Source organism: Parambassis ranga, chromosome 3, assembly GCF_900634625.1.
Source record: "Parambassis ranga chromosome 3, fParRan2.1, whole genome shotgun sequence".
Lineage (NCBI taxonomy): Eukaryota > Metazoa > Chordata > Actinopteri > Ambassidae > Parambassis > Parambassis ranga.
In genome coordinates this window covers 5267652-5285705 of record NC_041024.1, presented here as the reverse complement: position 1 = coordinate 5285705, position 18054 = coordinate 5267652, and the positions used below count along the sequence as shown (strand labels likewise).

General features: G+C 42.4%; 2 protein-coding genes across 3 annotated transcripts; one reads left to right on the top strand and one right to left on the bottom strand.

The window, feature by feature from the left end:
• Positions 1-512: 512 nt before the first annotated feature.
• On the bottom strand, positions 513-4733 carry LOC114433338 (very-long-chain (3R)-3-hydroxyacyl-CoA dehydratase-like). The gene is made up of 11 exons (XM_028401846.1): positions 4536-4733; positions 3370-3415; positions 3201-3274; positions 2883-3047; positions 2746-2797; positions 2509-2619; positions 2020-2147; positions 1642-1754; positions 1447-1553; positions 1227-1358; positions 513-1116 (listed from the first exon to the last, which is right to left on the bottom strand). Exons 1-11 carry the CDS (start codon positions 4614-4616, stop codon positions 1040-1042), a joined length of 1086 nt encoding a protein of 361 aa, XP_028257647.1. The 5' UTR covers positions 4617-4733; the 3' UTR covers positions 513-1039.
• A 245-nt stretch (positions 4734-4978) lies between these two features.
• slc67a1 (solute carrier family 67 member 1) lies at positions 4979-12042 on the top strand. 2 transcript variants are annotated; one of them, XM_028401826.1, is made up of 12 exons: positions 4979-5029; positions 5104-5150; positions 5255-5311; positions 8207-8304; positions 8449-8594; positions 8714-8846; positions 9054-9166; positions 9928-10038; positions 10121-10221; positions 10708-10809; positions 11256-11376; positions 11501-12042. In XM_028401826.1, the coding sequence occupies exons 4-12, from the start codon at positions 8261-8263 to the stop codon at positions 11686-11688; spliced, it is 1059 nt and encodes a 352-aa protein (XP_028257627.1). In that variant the 5' UTR covers positions 4979-5029; positions 5104-5150; positions 5255-5311; positions 8207-8260; the 3' UTR covers positions 11689-12042. The 2 variants fall into 2 exon arrangements, with proteins under 2 accessions (XP_028257627.1, XP_028257626.1); XM_028401825.1 differs by lacking the exons at positions 4979-5029; positions 5104-5150; positions 5255-5311 and adding an exon at positions 6127-6689.
• The last annotated feature ends 6012 nt before the right edge of the window (positions 12043-18054 follow it).

Below are 18054 nucleotides of genomic sequence, written 5' to 3'. Positions count from 1 at the left end.
CCTCCGCCTTTGCATGCAGAGGGCATCTGGGCCACTGTAGTTTGATGCACACACACAAAGTATTTGTAGCTCTGCAAGCTCTCATTGTTAGGACCTGAAATCCACCACCTTATCTTTGGACCTGAAACTTCTGAATAAACTTCAGGATGCTGAGGTTTCTTTTAATGCGGCACATCCTAAAGGAAGTGGTGTAATGTGTGTAGACATTAAAGATTTCTGAGTGTGTATCACACAGCGCCTCCTGGTGGTCAAGATGCAAATATCTTCAGTACACCAAGTGGTACCATGGCAGGGATCGTGTCATACCGCCCTGCTGCTCTATGAAAACATCTAATACACACAAAATGCTAAACAGGAGACAGATCCAACTTCAAAACAGGAGCTAAAAAAGATAGTCCACCTCCAAACAGGAATGTTTATTTTTATTTTTCAAGAAAGCTAAACTCGGTCGCAGCACAGTTCTAGATGTGCCTGCAAACAGAAATAAAAATCCAACAAACATGTAGGCATTCATCTGTGTATTGACCACAAATAAGCCATTTTAATCAAACAAATAAATACAAAACAAACACATGATCTCCAACAGTGAACAAAAAAAATAATCTCACTCAGTTTTGGATGGCTCATCAAGACAATGATTACTTTTCGAACCTTCCCCCGGCTAAACACATGGATGGTATGTTTTTCAGCTGCAACATCTGGGCTTATGAATAGTTACTATTTAAAACTAAACATCTTTGTTAGAGTAAAAATCTGTGTCTTTACCCACAAGACTTTCCCTGGATAACGTACTAAAGTACAACAAATGTCAATGGACATGTTTTTAGCTTTCTTGGTGGACAAACAACACAAAATAAAATTCACGGCTTATCCATTGCCCAAGTATGGCTTTGGTTTTTGAAGGGTTAAAGAGGGCAGGACCAAAAACTCAGTCAGTCACTTTAACATCGGGTCAGTTTGTTTTTGAGTGTGGAGAAAGAAAAGGCAACAAGAGGAAAAAAAGACAGCTGCTTCAGGGAGGGTGAAAAGTGTCGATCAGTTATCGAACTTTCCTTTTCCTCGAGCGGAATCGTCTCCTTCTCTGCTTGTACAGGTGTCGGAAGTTGATGAAAAGCCCTGGAGGAGAGACAGCTTGTGTCAGTACGTGACCAGACAAATTCCCAAAGTAGTTGGGGATCTTTGAGATGTGGAGGGTGAATCATGGTATATAGATATATATATCTCACCTAGAAACATGAGCACCAGGTAGATCTGCAGTGTGTAGGAGAAGCTTAAAGAGTGTCCCAGCATGGCAGGGAGCTGGAGGCTGAAGAGACGGGTCTCATCAAAGATGGGCAGGGACTGGATCACAGCCACCGCTGAAAGGAAGCACAGAACATGACACTGTCAACAACAACTACCAATAGCTAACACAGATATTTGTTCGCTACGCACGGCCTCACAAACCTTCAGCTATGACACCCAGCGGGTACAGAGGGATCCAGATTGTGTATCTCAGCCATGTTAACAGCTTCCAGTCTGTGCCAATGTAGGCCAGCATGTAGAAGGGGTATCTGATGTAAAGAAAGAGGGGATAGCATTATGTCAGGAAACACCATGATTATCTGGAGAACGGAGGGGAGGGGGATGATCTGAGCTCACCTGAAGATCTCAATGGTGCTCCACAGGTAGAACACGAAGAAGACAACAGCCTTGTTCTGCATCTCCTCCAGGCAGCCAAAGATGACAAACAAAATGACATTCCTCCCCGCCACCTGTACAGCACAGAGAGCACAGAGCTGCAGATCAGAGCTGGGCAAAGAAAGAATTAAGTTTCACAACACGACTTATTCATACATATAAATTAACCTAGGCCCTCCTTGACCTCATGCAAACCAACTCATTTGCTTGCTTGGACCCATACAGCTGATAATGAGGGAGGGGCAGTCCTAACACAAACACTTGTAAAATTCTCTATAAGACTTTTCATCATTGTTGTTAGAGGATAAAAAAATGTGATGACTCTCGCCTCTGCATTACCTGTATCATGGCAGGAAAGAATCCAGATTTAACCAGGCCCAACAAGGGGTTAATGACCTCAAGCACGGCCATCATCTGACAGAAATACATCATATCAGCCGTGCTGTGGAAGGTGTCATAGAAAGAGTCTGTGGAGGCACAAACACACAGCACATTGCATGAGGCACCATCTATAACTGTAACCATTTGCAAAACAAATCCCTGCTGTGTAGTTGTGTTCCTGTTTCCATTCAAATAAGCTTATCAGTGAAGAGCTAATAATAAAACCTAAAACCTAATGAACAAAAACATCTTTCACTATGTTTTTTTTTTGCCTCCAGTAGAAAACAACAGCCAAAAGAGGAAGAAGATTGAAACCGAAGCTACAAATAAACTGGGACCCTCTTTTCATGTAGTTCATGTAAACACTTTTTGTTACACAACACAAGTATACACAAATATTGCAGGAAGCTACACCACAGCTGGCCACAAGTTTTTTTTTACTCATACCTTGACCAAGAATGAAGAGTCGAACAGTCATGTTGACAAAAATCCAGGAGAATCCGAGAAACTGCACCAAGTTGTACATGAACAGGTAACCTTTCTTCAGTCCAAGGTAGGCTGAGGAAGGAGAGGAAAGGGTTAACTTTAACGCCACTGACAGTGACAGTTTCTCTAGAGAACATTAAATTATGTATTGCAACAAAACTGTTTTAATCTTAGGTAACAGTGAGATGAAACACTCACGGTCTTTACGAACTCTTGACTCCACACTTATCTTGTTTAACCTCTCTTCCTCCTGAAAGAACAATACACACTCAAAAACTCACAAACTCTACACAACATTACTCTCTGTTCAGTAGTTGGAATTATTTAGGACTCGCCTTCGCCTGAAGCTCCATCTCAGCATCAGACTCGTCCAGCCAGCGGTCAAAGTCTGGAGCCAGAAACAGAGGTCTTTTCTCCTGCAGCGTCAGCCGATCCCACCAGCGCTCTTCCTGCTTCTTAATTTTGATGTCCACCTGACGCTGGGTGGACTTATGGTTGATCTGAAAACACAAAATTGATTATGTTACAGTGACAAAATAATAAGTCAGAAGGAGGATGTGATGGGGGCGCAGCTGTCAGTTACTTGAAATCAACTTTTTCCTTTCACTATGAATGTTTTTCATCAGCTGATATTGTTACATTACGATCAATACCTCAGGTCGAACAGGTTGCAGGAACTCCAAACTGAACTCGTATTCATTTTCTCCCTTCGCTCCATGACCCTGTGCTGTAGGCCAAAATATATGTTATAACAATTTACGACTTAATAGAAGAGAAAATTGTGGATCCTATTTTGAAAAATCAGTAAACTTATGTACCAACCTTTAAACTGTAGTGTGTTGTTGTCTTGCAGGCTGATATTAAGATTCTGGAAAAAAAAAAACACATCCAGAACAATGGACAGAAAAATGAGGGAGATTAATTAAACAATAGAAAGAGAGGTAATATTCTATTACCGTTATAAAGCATTTTACTTAAGAGGGCTTTAGGTTTGCCCTCATTAATAAAAAAACAAAATGAACAGGATGTGTGTAGCTTGACAGCTTGTTTTGCTCATCACTGAGCCAATCTCCTAAGAGGCTGAACAAGATCCTCAAGTACCATTAAACATCATGCATCTTTTATACGCTGTTTGTTCATCGGGGAGGAGAGGAACCTGTATTTCATGTTACCAGTGCAAACACAAAGCCAGCTAAAGACTAACTGGTGAAGAGAGTACTGAGCTCCAAGATCCTTATCGATCTAGGACGTTCATTTTCCTTCTTCTCAGCATTGTTTAAATACATTTCATGAATCCTTAAAAAATAAAAACACTCAAACAAGTCAAACTGAATCACCTTGCCGGTGGAAGATCACAAACTGTTGATAACAAAACCAGGAAGTTCCACTATGGCTGCTCTGTGCAGCTTTACTTAATTATTTAAGTATTTTTAACTGTTCAACAGGACCAATATCAATTTAAAGTTATTGAATCAACACTCTTTGGTTATTTAAATATACAGAAAATCATTTGCACCCAAGTACTCCTAAATGAATACAATATTTATTGTGTTTGTGGCGGTTTTTTACATTTAAAAACACTTCAAATATAATATATGTCACCTCGAGGACAAACAATACATGGCTAACAAAGCATCTTAATTTAGCTTATTTATCCTGGGCCCCTGAATATACATATTCATCCCATATATTTATGGAACATAAAATAAATGTGTGTAAATTAACTGGTTGTCCCATGAACAGTAGTAGTAGATAAAGAATATTGTTAATTTTAGCCCTTTACTATTGTAACAGTAGCTACACTATCAGTTAGCTAACAATAAGGCTGACTGTTTTAGCTAGCAGCATTAGCTAGCTAACGTTAAACCCACATCATTGAAAACTAACGCTTGTGTTTGTTATTACAGTTTATTTGAGCGACAATAAACTGCAGCTCGGATCAGTTACAGCTGGAAGCAGCCAGCTGGATGTTGAGGACTCAATCCTACCTTAGCATCGCTCAGTTCCACCCGGAGATAAATTTCTCCGTGCCGCTGAGCCCAGTAAACATGAGGAGTCAGTATCTGCATGTCAGAGCCGTGTGTTCTGATATCTGCATGCCAAAATTCTACTTAAAAGGATGAACGAAGTCCGTACATCCCTCAAACACTGACACACACACACAGAGAGGCTGGACAGATGATGGAGCGTACTTCCTGGAGGACGTGACTGAATGACTTCAAAATAAGAGCGCTATAGAACTGAAAGACCATTTCAAAATAAAAGTCTCCCAACCAAGTACAGTTATGGTAGGTTTCAGAAAATAAATATATGTAGCGGGTGCTGTATGCTTCAAGCTGGGGAAGAGGGGAGGGCAAGTCGACCCGCAAATATAAAGGGCTCCCTGCAGGGGGGAACGAACTTTTCGGGATTTGGTTCCGGTCGGTGGAGTGAGGCAGGTGCACACCATGCTCCACACCTGGCGTGCAGGGAGGCCATACAGGTGTGCCGGTTGGCTGTAGGCTACCTTTGTTTTAAATTGTTGATGGTGGTTAATGTGATTTTGTTTTATTGCAGATGGATGTTCAGTCGAAGAAGCGAGAAGCCGGTCAAGCGTCTACCAGGTATTTTAAAATGCTTTTAATAGTAACACAGGTATTTTTAAGTATGGTTTAATAAAGTTTAAAAGGCGTTTTAAGAAAGTATTTGTTTTTTGTGTTTTTTGCAGAGCGTCGAGTTGGTGGGCATCGTTGCTCTTGCCCCGGTGTATATATTGGGTTCAACTGTGAGTTTCTTTTCGTTTTCTTGTTTAGTCCCCGGCAAGTGAGCCGGTGTGCGGCACAAAATATCTGGAGGGTGCATTTGGGGCGGAGGCTTCCATAGGGTCTGCCAGACGTTGCAGTGCAGTGATTGCTGTGTCTTAAAAAGAAGTTGGGGTGGTTGAGGTTACACACACACAGTTACATCCCGGGTTCTGCCACAAGAGGGCACTAAGAGACTTTAGAAGACATTCAAACTGTCTATCTGCCGTGATATTATGGTGGTTTTCTGTACCTTCCATTGATCAGCACTCAATTTCTGGCTGATGTATGTATAGGTAGAAGCCATCTTCTCATCCACTACACGTTTGCCATTTAAAGGGGTGGTCTAATAAGACTCCAGGGGCCCATCTGAAGGTTTCATTGAAACCTGGTGATTACCAAAATGATACTTAAATGCTGATATGGTGCATTGAACAATGTGAAAAATCAGTTTTTCAAACAAACTTGAGCCCATAGTTCATTTTCTATTTAAATAGAAAATATACATATTTACTCTATTACATTTAATTAGGATAAACATTGTGTTTATGTTATTAAAGTTGTATATTGCCACCCTGTATGTACCGTAGGCCTTTTTATAGATGCTTACCACAGTTGCACTTACTAATTGAATAAACAATATTAAAATTATTACAATGACAATTTGAGGTTTTTTTTTACTTTTTTTACTCTTAGGTCACTCACTCCACAATGTGAGCTTTAAAAATTATATTGCAGTGTTATAACAGAGCTTTGCTCCTCCTGAAAGAGAACACAGGAGTCCGGAAAAGCTTCAAAGTACGACCCACGTAGGTGTTCCTGAACGCCTCATTGTGCCAAACTTTCACATTCTCGATGGGATTTTCTGAGAAACGTTCACGTCCGCTCAGCTCCATTTTTACTGTGTATACGACAAAAGTTTAAGCGGATATTATTTGGGGTTTTTGTCTGTGCTTCTGAACAATGTGTGCGTTTAAACCGGACACTAGCATTTTTTTTAAAGATTGTAATGTTTTTCTAACATTACCTCGTTAACGCCTCCTGGTCGCAGTGCAGCCGTTGGTTAGCTAACAGTTTATGTGAGAGTTCACCGGGTCAAAGGACATTTTACCGGCGGAGTGTCACCTGAGTTTGGTTCGTTTTGTGTACCGTGTGTGCCTTCTCGGACCACATTTACCATTACTTTGATTTTATTAAAAAATGAGTCAAAGACGCGAAACGACGGAAGAAACACCGGGAGCTTCAGTTTCCTGCCCGGCTAACGCTGCAGATCAGCAAAGAAGGATGAAAATAATTAACGTCGTGTACGTTATCGCCGCTCTGGATATCACTTGGATGTTTTTACAAATCTCTGTAACCCCTGTGAGTATCTCTGTTATGTCAGAGCGAGACATCGGAATTTCCGTGCATACCGTGAAGTGCACACGGATATAGAGAATTAATGCTGGAAAGCAATTGACCTTATAGAACCTAATAAACGGATCAATTCAATTCAGTTTTATTTATATAGCGCATTTTACAATCAGAAATTGTCTCAAAGCGCTTCACAGAGACCCAGAGCGTGAGACCCAGACCCTGAACCCCTCTTAAGAGCTCTGTGGCAAGGGAAAACTCCCTTTAAGAGGAAGAAACCTTGAGCAGGACCCGTCTACTTAAGGAGGAACCTTCCTGCTGCCAGTCGGCCGGGTAGAGGAGGAGAAGAAGAGGGAGACGGGACAGAGAGGATGAAGAAGAGGGAGACAGGACAGAGAGGATGAAGAAGAGAGAGGGAGAGAAGAAGAGGGAGACAGGACAGAGAGGATGAAGAAGAGAGAGAGAGAGAAGAAGATGGAGACAAGACAGAGAGGATGAAGGAGAGAGAGAGGAGAAGAAGAGGGAGGCAGGACAGAGAGGATGAAGAAGAGAGAGAGAGAGAGGAACAAACATGCAGTAAACATGATACATTACAGAGAGCAAACATGACAAGCAAGATGAAAGTGATTATATTATAATGGATAATTATCGTCAGTCCATAAGTAGTAATAGTAATTTGATAGTAATCAAAATAAAGATGAGCAGCAGGGGCTGATGAAGTCAGTGAGCACAGTAGAGATCAGGGGCCGGACTGCAGGTCTTGAGACCTGCAAAGAGAGAGAGAGGCACAAAACTACGAGGAAGACGGTAAACACAGATTATGAGATGATATTACCTGTATGAGCCAGACTAATGAGAGTAGAGGAGAGGTCAGAGGGTGGGAGGGAAACTGCTCAGTGGATCATGTGCCCCCCGACAGCGTAGGCCTAGAGCAGCATAGCTGTGCTAAAAGTTAAGATTTTATCGGCCCTATGACACCTGTTATACCTGTGGCTAAGGTGACTATAACTATACCTACCAGCCCTACACACTGTGTTTAAGGCTAACTATATGCCTTACTAAACAGAAAAGTTTTAAGTCTAGTCTTAAAGGTGGAGGCAGTGTCTGCCTCTCATACCCAGATTGGTAACTGGTTCCACAGTAGCGGTGCCTGATAGCTAAAAGCTCGTCCTCCCATTCTACTTTTAATGAATTCTAGGAACTACAAATAAACCTGCACTCAGAGATCTGAGTGTCCTATTAGGAACATATGGTACTATCAGGTCCTGCAGATATAATGGAGCAAGTCCATGAAGAGCCTTAAAACGCTTTAGATTTGCATTGTTTTCACATGGCTAAACCAAAGCAGCTTGTAATTCTGAACCTTATCTTCATTTGAGGGATTTTCTTAATGTTTTCATCTACATCAACTCTGACAGCATGTACTAAAGTAAAATGGACTTTAAATGTGTCCACACAGTGGATTAGTGCTCAGTGTCCTTGTGTGTGTGTGCTAATTTTGGCATTTTGATTGTGTCTCTTTATAGTATGTGGCTAAGAAGCTAGGCTTTGACACCTTGTGGTTCGGTTATTTGCAAACCATGGTGGGTGTGGTGCAGCTTCTTGGTGGTCCTCTGTTTGGAAGGTAAGTGTCTTGAGATGGAGGCAGCTTCTACTGCACCAGTCCCTGAAGGCCTCCACAAGGGGGGGGGGGGGGGGGGCCTGTATCCCCGCTCCATCATGCCTGTCAGAAAAGCCGTGTGACTGCAGGTTTCTGTTTTGTCGGCAGGTTTGGAGATCTCTTCGGGGCACGAGCCGCCTTGTCTCTGGCGTGTTCGGCAACCATTGTTTTCTTTCTTCTGCTGGTGATAGCAGACCGTCCTGCCATGTTGTTCATCCACAAACTCCCCACAGTCTTCATGCATGTCCTACCGGGTGGGTAGAAAACATATTAAAGAGAAAAAAGTATTAATATGATGACACAATGTATGCCCAATTAATTTAGGGCATACATATAATATGATGGATTTTTTTGGTTCCTCTTCTCTCGGCAGCCTCTCAGATGGTCGTTACAGACCTCTCAGAACCTGACAAGCGGGCCGATGCTTTATCCAAACTAGGTCTGTGTTTTGGTATCGGTATTATAGCTGGATCCACGTTAGGCGGACAGCTAAACAAATTCTATGGGTGAGTGTGTTGCTGTGTGTTTGTATACCATTAACAGTTGTATATTAAACTGAGCAACTTTATGGTCTGTGGACAAAGGAACATTGATCCCATCATCACATCATCTTTGCCACTATTTGTCTATTTGTCATGTCTGTTGTTAAAATAAATAGACGTTTGCGAACTAAAAAAAATTTATTAAGATAACACTGGTTTTGTGTTTCCCAGGGAGACATTTACTGTGTGTGTAGGTGCTGCAGGAAGTACCTTCAGTTTGCTGCTGGTTTTAAAGTACATCCCAAAAACAACCAAAGTAGAAGGACCCAGAGGCAACACTAAAAGTAAGACATTTCCTCTTGCATTCATTACACCCTGTCAAAGAGAAAGACCGCTTAAATCACAAGTAGCTATGCAGCCAAAACTGTGTGGTCAGGTCAGCATTCAGCTATCAATCCTGCACAAGGAGCACCTGAAGCACCTGAAGCAGATCCATCTCCTCAAGCTAGAGAACCAGAAACTTGAGAGGGAGAAGGCTGTCCTAGAAAATGAGGTAGAAGACCAGAGGTGGGAGCTCTGCAAGTGTGAGGAAGAGCTTCACCTGACGAAGAAGAAAGTCACAGAGTGAGAGTAGTGATTCCTAAGCAAAATTCTCAGACTGTCAAAAAGAACCTTCCAAGAGGCGGAGATGGTCAAGTACTTACTGGAAGAGATGCTCATCCAGACAGCGTAGCGTAGAGTAGCAGAGGAAAGTGCAGGAGGTCTATGAGGATCTGCAGCAAAGCCTGACGCAGGTGATCTGTGCAGTTCCAGCTGTGCAGCTGGAGCAGTAACAGCAGAAGTGAGACTGCTCTCACCCAGTCCCACTTCCCATCACTGTCCCCAGAGCAGGTCCAGGTGGAGCCAGTGTGACACTAATTTCTCAGGCGTAGAAAGGCTGGGTTCTCACAGATATTTGTGTCTCCAGTTGAGAGAAGTCTCAGCTATGGTTCTGGGTTCAAGTCCTAATCTGTTTTAAATGAAGTTTTATCACAGGCACTTTTATATCAGTGTTGATGATGATACACAGTTGATTCGTCTCTCGTTTTATTCTCCTTCACTGAAGATGACAATGAAAGCAACTCGATATTCAGCCTGGGAGAGATCACAAGACTGATGAAGTTCCCCAGAGTGATGCGGACTTTTGTCATCAAGATCGTTGCAGGTTTGCCATCAGGTGAGAGCTGATGGTCTGCAGCCATTTTTGATTGGCGACAGCACAGGTGAAGAAATTTAACTGAAGAATTGTTTCCATAAAGTCATCTTTCAGGTGATGTTCTCCATCATTGTGCTGGAATTTTTCAAGCTGCAGCCTGAGCAGAGCGGATACCTGATGGCATATTTTGGCATCATGTCAATGGTAAGACAGGAATACAGGCAGACTGTGTTGCCAGGTTTCAACATTTGTGGTGGTATAAGAGGAGGTCAGTTAAACCCAGATGTCCACCTGCCACCTCTGGAGGACATTTACCAGCCCAGCCTGTAACATTACACATCCCTTTCATCATTTCTTCACTCTGCTACCCTTTGAGAATTGGTATAGGTCACTTAATACATGCACGGCCAGACTCAGGAACAGGTTTTGTCCAACAGCCATCAATGCTTTAAACTGTGTATCCCCCTCCAGATCCTTACTGTGTCACCAACTTTAATGTCACTTTAGACTGAAGTGTAAGGAGTGGAGTGTAAGTGGATGTGGAATTTGTATGTGTGTGTTTATGTATTTATTTATTTATTATGTTTATGTTTGTATATGTTCTTTTTTTTTTTAAAGCAGAGCCAGTGTAATTTCGTTGTGTGTGGCACGTGCTATGACAATAACAGTATTTTTATCCTGTTTGTTCAGGTTGTTCAGGGAGGAGTGATCGGTCGGCTCACAGCCAGATTCTCTGAGAACTCACTGCTGCTTCTTGCCATCGGGGTTTCTTCTTTTGTGGGACTAGCTCAGGTAAACACACGAAACACTCATAAGTACCCAAGTACATAACGTCCTCATATTTGTCTTATTTTCTTTCTTTCTTTCTTCCTTCTTTTCCTTTTCCCATCTCCTCATTTTCTCCTCACAACGGAAGGGAAATCTCATTTCCTGTTGTTCACATCAGATAGTAGATAAATATCAGCTCATCAACAGAGAATGTAGAAAAAAACATCCTGTTGCTGGTAGGCTCATACAGCACTGTGTAAAGTCACCTAGCAAGAGGTTTAATGCAATGTATGCTCATGTATGAAACAGTTCCTCATGTTTAAGCTGATATTAATCACCATCTAAGGGTTCTTATATTTACTGGCACATGTATAAATGAATGTCAATTTCATAGTCACCCACCTGATAACTCTCCCCAAAACTGATGCTCACTGAGGCTTTGACTTTGACACGCCTTCCTTCCGTTGCAGGCCAACATGCAGAATGTGTTCCAGTTCTGCCTGATCGTTGTCCCCATGGTGTTTTCTCTCAGCGTGTTTAATGTCATCACAGACAGCATCCTCACCAAAAGCGTCCCCTCCTCTGACACAGGTGAGGTCCTCCTGCTTTTAATGCTCACACAGAAGCGTTCACCACAAGCTCGGGTGTTTCCGCGTCCGCTGTAAATAAACCTGAACCACTATGACCATCAAACACACTCTGTTCTTATGCACAGGGACCATGCTGGGACTGTGTGCTTCTGTTCAGTCTCTGCTTCGCACAGTCGGACCGACTGCTGGCGGTTTCCTGTATGTGAACTATGGCATTTCCTCTATAGGTCTAATCCAGTTCATTGTGAATATTGCTGTGTTTGTTTACCTGTTACAGCGAGGCCTAAACAAGACGGCTGAGCAGAAGGAATAACACTTTTTTTGGACAAAATAGTTTGAGAAAAATAAGATGGGACATGATGCCAGAGTTTGATTTTATAAACAACCATTTCTGCAACATATTCAGTCTGCAGCGGTGATGTACTGTCTATTCAGGCTGAATTCTATGCTGTTCAGGTTGTGATGGAGATTCAGGAGCAAACCACTAGATGGCAGCAAATTCTTCATGTCAAATTCACAGTCACAGGTTTAAATCAGTTTGCTGCTATTGAGATTTTACACTTATGAAAGTCATTTTTTCAACATTTTATATGTACCATGATCTTAAATTTGTAATGATTTATTTTTATGTATTGTTGTTATACAGTAAATCTTGTACAAAAATCCACTCATTAATTCGCTCATTAATGTATTCACTCACCTTCATTTATTGTAGTGTCTTGTGACTATATAATTGGTTTCCAACACATTTTAATGGTAGCCCCACACAGTGTGTGTCTTCTTGGTGCTCCTCATTGAATGTCTGTGTGTTCCACCAGAGAAGGATAATCCCTTTAAACTTCTTACACAGTTTCAATTGTTGTGACTAGTGACAGCAATATTTTGATGAATGAATGAATGAATGAATGAATTTTATTCATTCACCTGCTCTCTGTGTCTGACCGGTTTCTACTAATTGAACAAATGATCAGGTGAGCGATTCCAGGGGGAAGCAAGGTTGGATTTAAATATATATATTTAAAATATAAATATTTTTATATAGGCTTGTTTTGGGATTCAAACTTCACAGGGTTGTTTCACTTAAAACGCACATTTGAACACACCATTGGGTTGCCACTATGGTGTGTTCAAATGAAGCTCTGATGTGGTTAAAGCTGAAATATAATTCCAACATGGACCAAAAACAGGATGTACTTATGTAATGGCTCGGTTTCTCTAGCTAACCTGTCATCACTTAATTAACACTAGGTCGGGTGTGGGTCATAATAGAGACTTGGGGAACTTCTTGGTAGCAACCATGACAGTTTATTTTTCTCTTCCTCTCCTCTTATTATGCCGTAGCACACAAATTAACAGGTGGCGCGCAACCTCCTTTGTGCCTCCGCCACGTTAAATAACACCATTATAACAAAACATAGTTTCTTCCTTCTTTTTCTTTTTAAATAAAATAAAAAAAATTGTTTTGGTCCCACAATATACATCATACAGTAGATGCATCTTGTAGCTACTGAGCTCTCTAGTTTGGTAACCACTGGACTTAACCACCTGTTTTAACTAGTTCAGCCTCAACTGTAAATATTGCTAAAACAATGTAATAGGGTCTATTTTACTTTGATACTCATTGTCTTACCTTACTATAATGCTACAAGCGTAATCATAAGTATGTTTAAATGCTGTGTAGATACGTTTACTTGCAGAAAAACAATTTTTTTATATTAATTATTTTCTGCCTCTGTTGGCTGCCAAACTGCAACATGAAGTGAAGCTGAAGTGATGTCATAAAATCTGCAGCAGGTGTTTTCATTGTTTCTACAAAATACTTTGTTTTTGAAATATGTTACATTCAGCAATCCCCAGATAAATATGATCGTATTTTAACAGTAGGGGGTCAGAATTATTATGGAGCAGGCGACAACTTCAGCAGATGTCACTCAAGCCATTTCTTTGGCAGCTATAGTAGCACACAGAGTAGGCTGGGAAGCTCAGATTGTATATTTGTAAACATTGCTTCTGTCAAATGGGCTAACGAATTAGCTGCCATGTCTAAAATGACATTTCATCACAGCATTGTTGTTATCTTGCTATGTCTGAAATGTCTATCTTGCTAAGTTTAAAAAGCTGAAGCTGCATGTGAAGCGTTTATTTAGTGAGTATTAGTTGACAGTGTGACAACCTGTGTAGGTAGACTGCACCTTTAATGTGATCATCCGTCTCAGTGGAAAGGTGGGATCATCTGAGTCTGATCCCACACCTACACCCGCTCATTGCTTGCTGCAGTCCGAGCTGTCAAATGTCCTTCACAATTTGCTGTACAGTGCAGCCTGCATGCTCTTGAACCTTCCATCTCTGCCTCTCAAAGAAGCTGCAGATGGATTTGATGGGTGTCACTGTATCTGTGGACCCAGGGGGGGGGCGGCCCTGACCACTGGAGGGGGTGCCTTGTTACACTTGGCCCTTTGAGTCAGGGGGAGCCGGGACAATGCTGCTGTTAACACTCCTGACGGGGACCTTTGGGTCCTCTGAAAGTTTAATGTGACTCTGCAAGCGACCTGCGCTCGCTGAGGTCAGAGATGAGCGCAGCCCGGCGATGGTCCAAGGTTGCCTTGTGTCAGCACATTGGAAACTAAACGCCAGCGAGGGGGGGCCACTGGGTCCCAGGCTTGTTTTGTCCCCCGTGGCATGGATAATGAGACATCTGTCTCCACCTGCCGCACAGAGAGATGAGGCTCACTGTCTCTCTTAAAAAGAGCACAGGCTACCTATCTGATTTGTCTGGCCCGGCCAGGCACATGATCTGAAGCAGAGGAGCCTTCGGTCTAAATGTTTTATAGCACAGGTTTCTTAGCTCTTCTTCTGCGGCACCACACGGCGTTCTGTATCAGGGGCACTTTGCTCAGGGTGCATCTGTAATATTACAGTCCAACTCAGTTGCAAGAGAGTGACTTCTTCAACTGATTGAGAAACATTACAGAATTCATTGTGTTGATTCTTACTGTAAAAGTAACACAAACCTGATGTGATGCTCAACAGCCCCCCCACCACCACCACCAACCCGTCATCCTCTCTGGCGGACCTCGTGGAGCTCGTGGAGTTGGCCACAGGAAAGAAAGGTGATCTTAGGGGGGTTTTGTCTTGGTGTAATCAGACAGCGACATCATCAATCATGAGAGGGGGAATTACAGCAGGTTACAATGGGAGATAAGATAATGAGTGGGGCCACAGCGACCTGGTGAGGGACAGCTCAAGTTCCCATCCTGATTATATGGCAGTGGCTCGCAAATCCTGCACTATTCCATGATGCAGGCTGAGCAGAGCTGATGTTTTACAGTCTTTAACAAAGACTAAAGACTATTTCCATCAACAACTTTCCAAATCTCACCCTCACACTCTCTTTTACATATATAAAGAACTAGTCTGGTCTCTGTGTGGGTTTCAGTTGGATTTCCAAGGAGCCGTGTGTCCGATCACAGAGGATGTCATTGGTCTGCAAAGTGTCTCATTTTGCTTCCTGCAACCTTTGTGGGACACTGGCTACATTACAAGGCTGTCTCATTCTGAAGGATCCTTCAAATATGGCCGACAAATGTGTCTGAGTCTTACTCAGAGCTCAGTGAAAAAGATGCAACCAAAATTCCTCCAAGAAGGATGGACTGGATGGCAGGAAGAGTTTGGAGAAACCCGCCTGGCCATCAGCAGGAGGGCCCCCCACATGAGCCTGAACCTGGTATAAATCCATACCAACCCTAAATGGAAGACATTAGTGTTAAATTATATGCGAGCTGTTCCAAAAATGCCGGTCAGGCAATGTGGTGTCTCCACAAAGATGCTGTAAAGGTCAACTCTTATTATATATGTCCTGTTTTGATCATTGGAGGAGTGTGATATTTTGCTAAGGACCAGTTTAGTGACAGGCAATAAACAAGGTAACATTAATACCCGCAGAAATGAATGGCCACCTGATAGCCAATCAGAATTGATTACTCTCCCAGACAGTCACACATGTTCTTGGCACAGATGTCATTAATCTGCAGGTAAGCACGTGTAGAAAAAGTTCAGGGTGTGTGTTGTGTCACTTCTTTGTAGAAACCACCCCCCCATCCTCAGCATGGAGCGTGCTCAGTCATGTGTCCGCAGCACTGAGCCCCATGACGTCCGGTCTGTCTAGCACGCTCTGGTCCACACTCTCACTCCCTGACATGTGCCACGGTTTGCTAATCCTCCAATGACGCCTCTCAGCATCATCATCACACTCAACAACAGAACAATAAATGACCACTGCGCTGACCTCAGAGGGCACCTGGCTCTCGCTGCATCAGATCGGAACACCCCCCCCCCCCCCCCTTTAATGCCTTTTTGTTAATAGATGAGAACTGCTTTATATTAGCAGATCAGCTTATAGCGCACCATACAGTGGAGGATGCCCCTTTCTAATGTAAATGCTGCTGCATGGAAATTAATTGTTTTCTTCAGGATTACGACAGTTGGAGATTTGAATGTTCGAAGGTTCAAAAGAGAGGATGCAGATATCATTATAATTACGGCTGAGCCGATTAGATAGCAATATGATGCATTATTAGTTAGAGGCGGGAAAAGTGTGCCAGGCAAGGCATCTGTTTGAATTAGCGGCTGTAAGCTCTGCATGTGGTCTGTATGACTCATATGGAGCAGCATCTGTGTTCTTCAAAGATAAATCTGACCATTATTGGTCATATTGGTCAGCTTAAGGGCTGCTGTGTATGATGCAACTATACACAGTAGGACCAGGCTGGTCTGTTAAATACAAGTTAGGCTGGATTAGCATGTGGGCTAACTGGGCTCTACAGTGCCAATTTAGATTTGCTAAAAATGTTACACTGTGCTTGTGTGATTTTCATTGTAAAAGTAACCAACAGGAGAATTAATTGACTTCCTAGTAATAGGAAATCTACATGATGTCCGTAAAAAAAAGTGAATGGATAAAGGTGTGACTGTGTTTGCTCCTCTGCATCGCCTCACCTTGTCTGTGGTCTCTTCTGCAATGTCTGGTCCTGCTGAATGCTGCTGTAATGGTTACATTTCCTATGGAGGATCAATAAATTCTCATGTTATCTTATCAGCTCTGACAGGGGAGGGATCACATTATATTCACATCCTTAATATGGCGGCCCAAAGGTGCCAACATGCATGTAGTATGAGCTCACTTATCATGCTAAGCTAACATGTTTAGCACACAGAGTGGATGCACAGAAATCAGGTTTACATACTTTAGAAGCTCTTAAATTGTGTTGTATATTGTTAGCCTACAATATACATACATGAATCACCTAGTACAAAATGTCAGGTTGGGGACGGTGCTCAACTCATGGCTTAAACAAACAGTGTGGAGTTTATTTAAAGGATCAGCCCATCATATCTATATAGGGAAGTGAGTTCTCTTTAAGTCAGCCTGGGCTCCCCTACAGGCTCGATGTCATTAAAACCTGGACAGCAGCCCTTTAATACTTTAAAGTGAAGCATAGAAACACTTCTACCTTTATGGGTCATCTTTGGGTCACCTTTTAACTTTTACACTGGTTACATCAGCTCTTTAAATAGAGAAATACTACCAGATACATCCATATAAATATGTCACTAACATTGCATACTGGCATCCCCTGGGACATTAGTGACATACAGTATAACTGTTTAAATATGTCACTACCATCACAGGGGATGTCATTGGTTGGAGATATTTGAATCTTATACACACAAACTCACATAGATATAGTCTATCATCACATTTGAGACATATCAGAGTGACCAAAGACGAGAATAGACTCACTCTGCTGCTGACAGCAGGTCTTGCAGCAGCAAAACTCTCTCAGAATTGGCCTGTAGTTAACTGTGTTAAATGAGCTTACATGTCTATGATATTTACTCAGGCGATTGATTCCCTCACTCTGATAATTGCAGCATTTGGGTGGCAGATGGTCGTTGGGGGGTAATCCCAGTTGCCTATTGGCCTGACCCTTTGCACTCACCCACCTCCTCTTAAAACTAGCACGCACCCTAACACCCCCCCCCCCCCCCCTTACCCAAAATCTTAACGAGCCCACTGAGCCGCACGGGCCAAAGAGCTGCTTTAAACTGGTGAGTAATGGCTGTGTCAGCAGTCAGTAGATGAGCCTGAGGACGAGGGTGAGGGGGGGGGGCTACAAGAGTCCCATTGAGAATTTAAGTGGTCTCCATTGTTATTGAGAGACTGTACTGTAAACACTTCAGCGACTGTCACTGTAAACTCCTGCCACCCACAAACACAAGGTTGCATGAACATTGTTATGATAAGTTTTATAAAGTTGTCATCTTCAGCTCCACCTCATATCATATTTTTTCCCCCCTCATTCCATTCCATTTATAAAGTGTAATGCTCCTCCATCTGTTAAAACAAAGCGTTGATACTCTACTGTAACAAACAGAAATACAACAATGGCCATTTCAGTTACCTCATTTGCTGTAATCTTCTTGCTTCCTGTGTGTTTCCACAGGGGCCTTAATCTCATCTAAAGTCATCTGAACTAATCCGCAGCAGCAGCAGCAGCAGTGGCGGTGGCAGTAGCAGCAGTGGTTGACTGATAGCCATCTGCCGGGCATGTGTCTAATTAGTTATTTCACATTGTCTAATGCAAAAATGAAATATAGACAGGTGGGGCTGAAATACAGT

Coding starts and splice junctions, on each gene's coding strand:
- LOC114433338 (XM_028401846.1), bottom strand. CDS start 4,616: ATGCAGATACTGACTCCTCATGTTTACTGGGCTCAGCGGCACGGAGAA. Junction 3,416..4,535: donor TGGAACTGAGCGATGCTAAG/GTAGGATTGAGT, acceptor TTTTTTTTCCAG/AATCTTAATATCAGCCTGCA. Junction 1,755..2,019: donor TCTTTCCTGCCATGATACAG/GTAATGCAGAGG, acceptor TGTGCTGTACAG/GTGGCGGGGAGGAATGTCAT.
- slc67a1 (XM_028401825.1), top strand. CDS start 6,528: ATGAGTCAAAGACGCGAAACGACGGAAGAAACACCGGGAGCTTCAGTT. Junction 8,305..8,448: donor GGTGGTCCTCTGTTTGGAAG/GTAAGTGTCTTG, acceptor TTTTGTCGGCAG/GTTTGGAGATCTCTTCGGGG. Junction 9,167..9,927: donor ACCCAGAGGCAACACTAAAA/GTAAGACATTTC, acceptor CCTTCACTGAAG/ATGACAATGAAAGCAACTCG.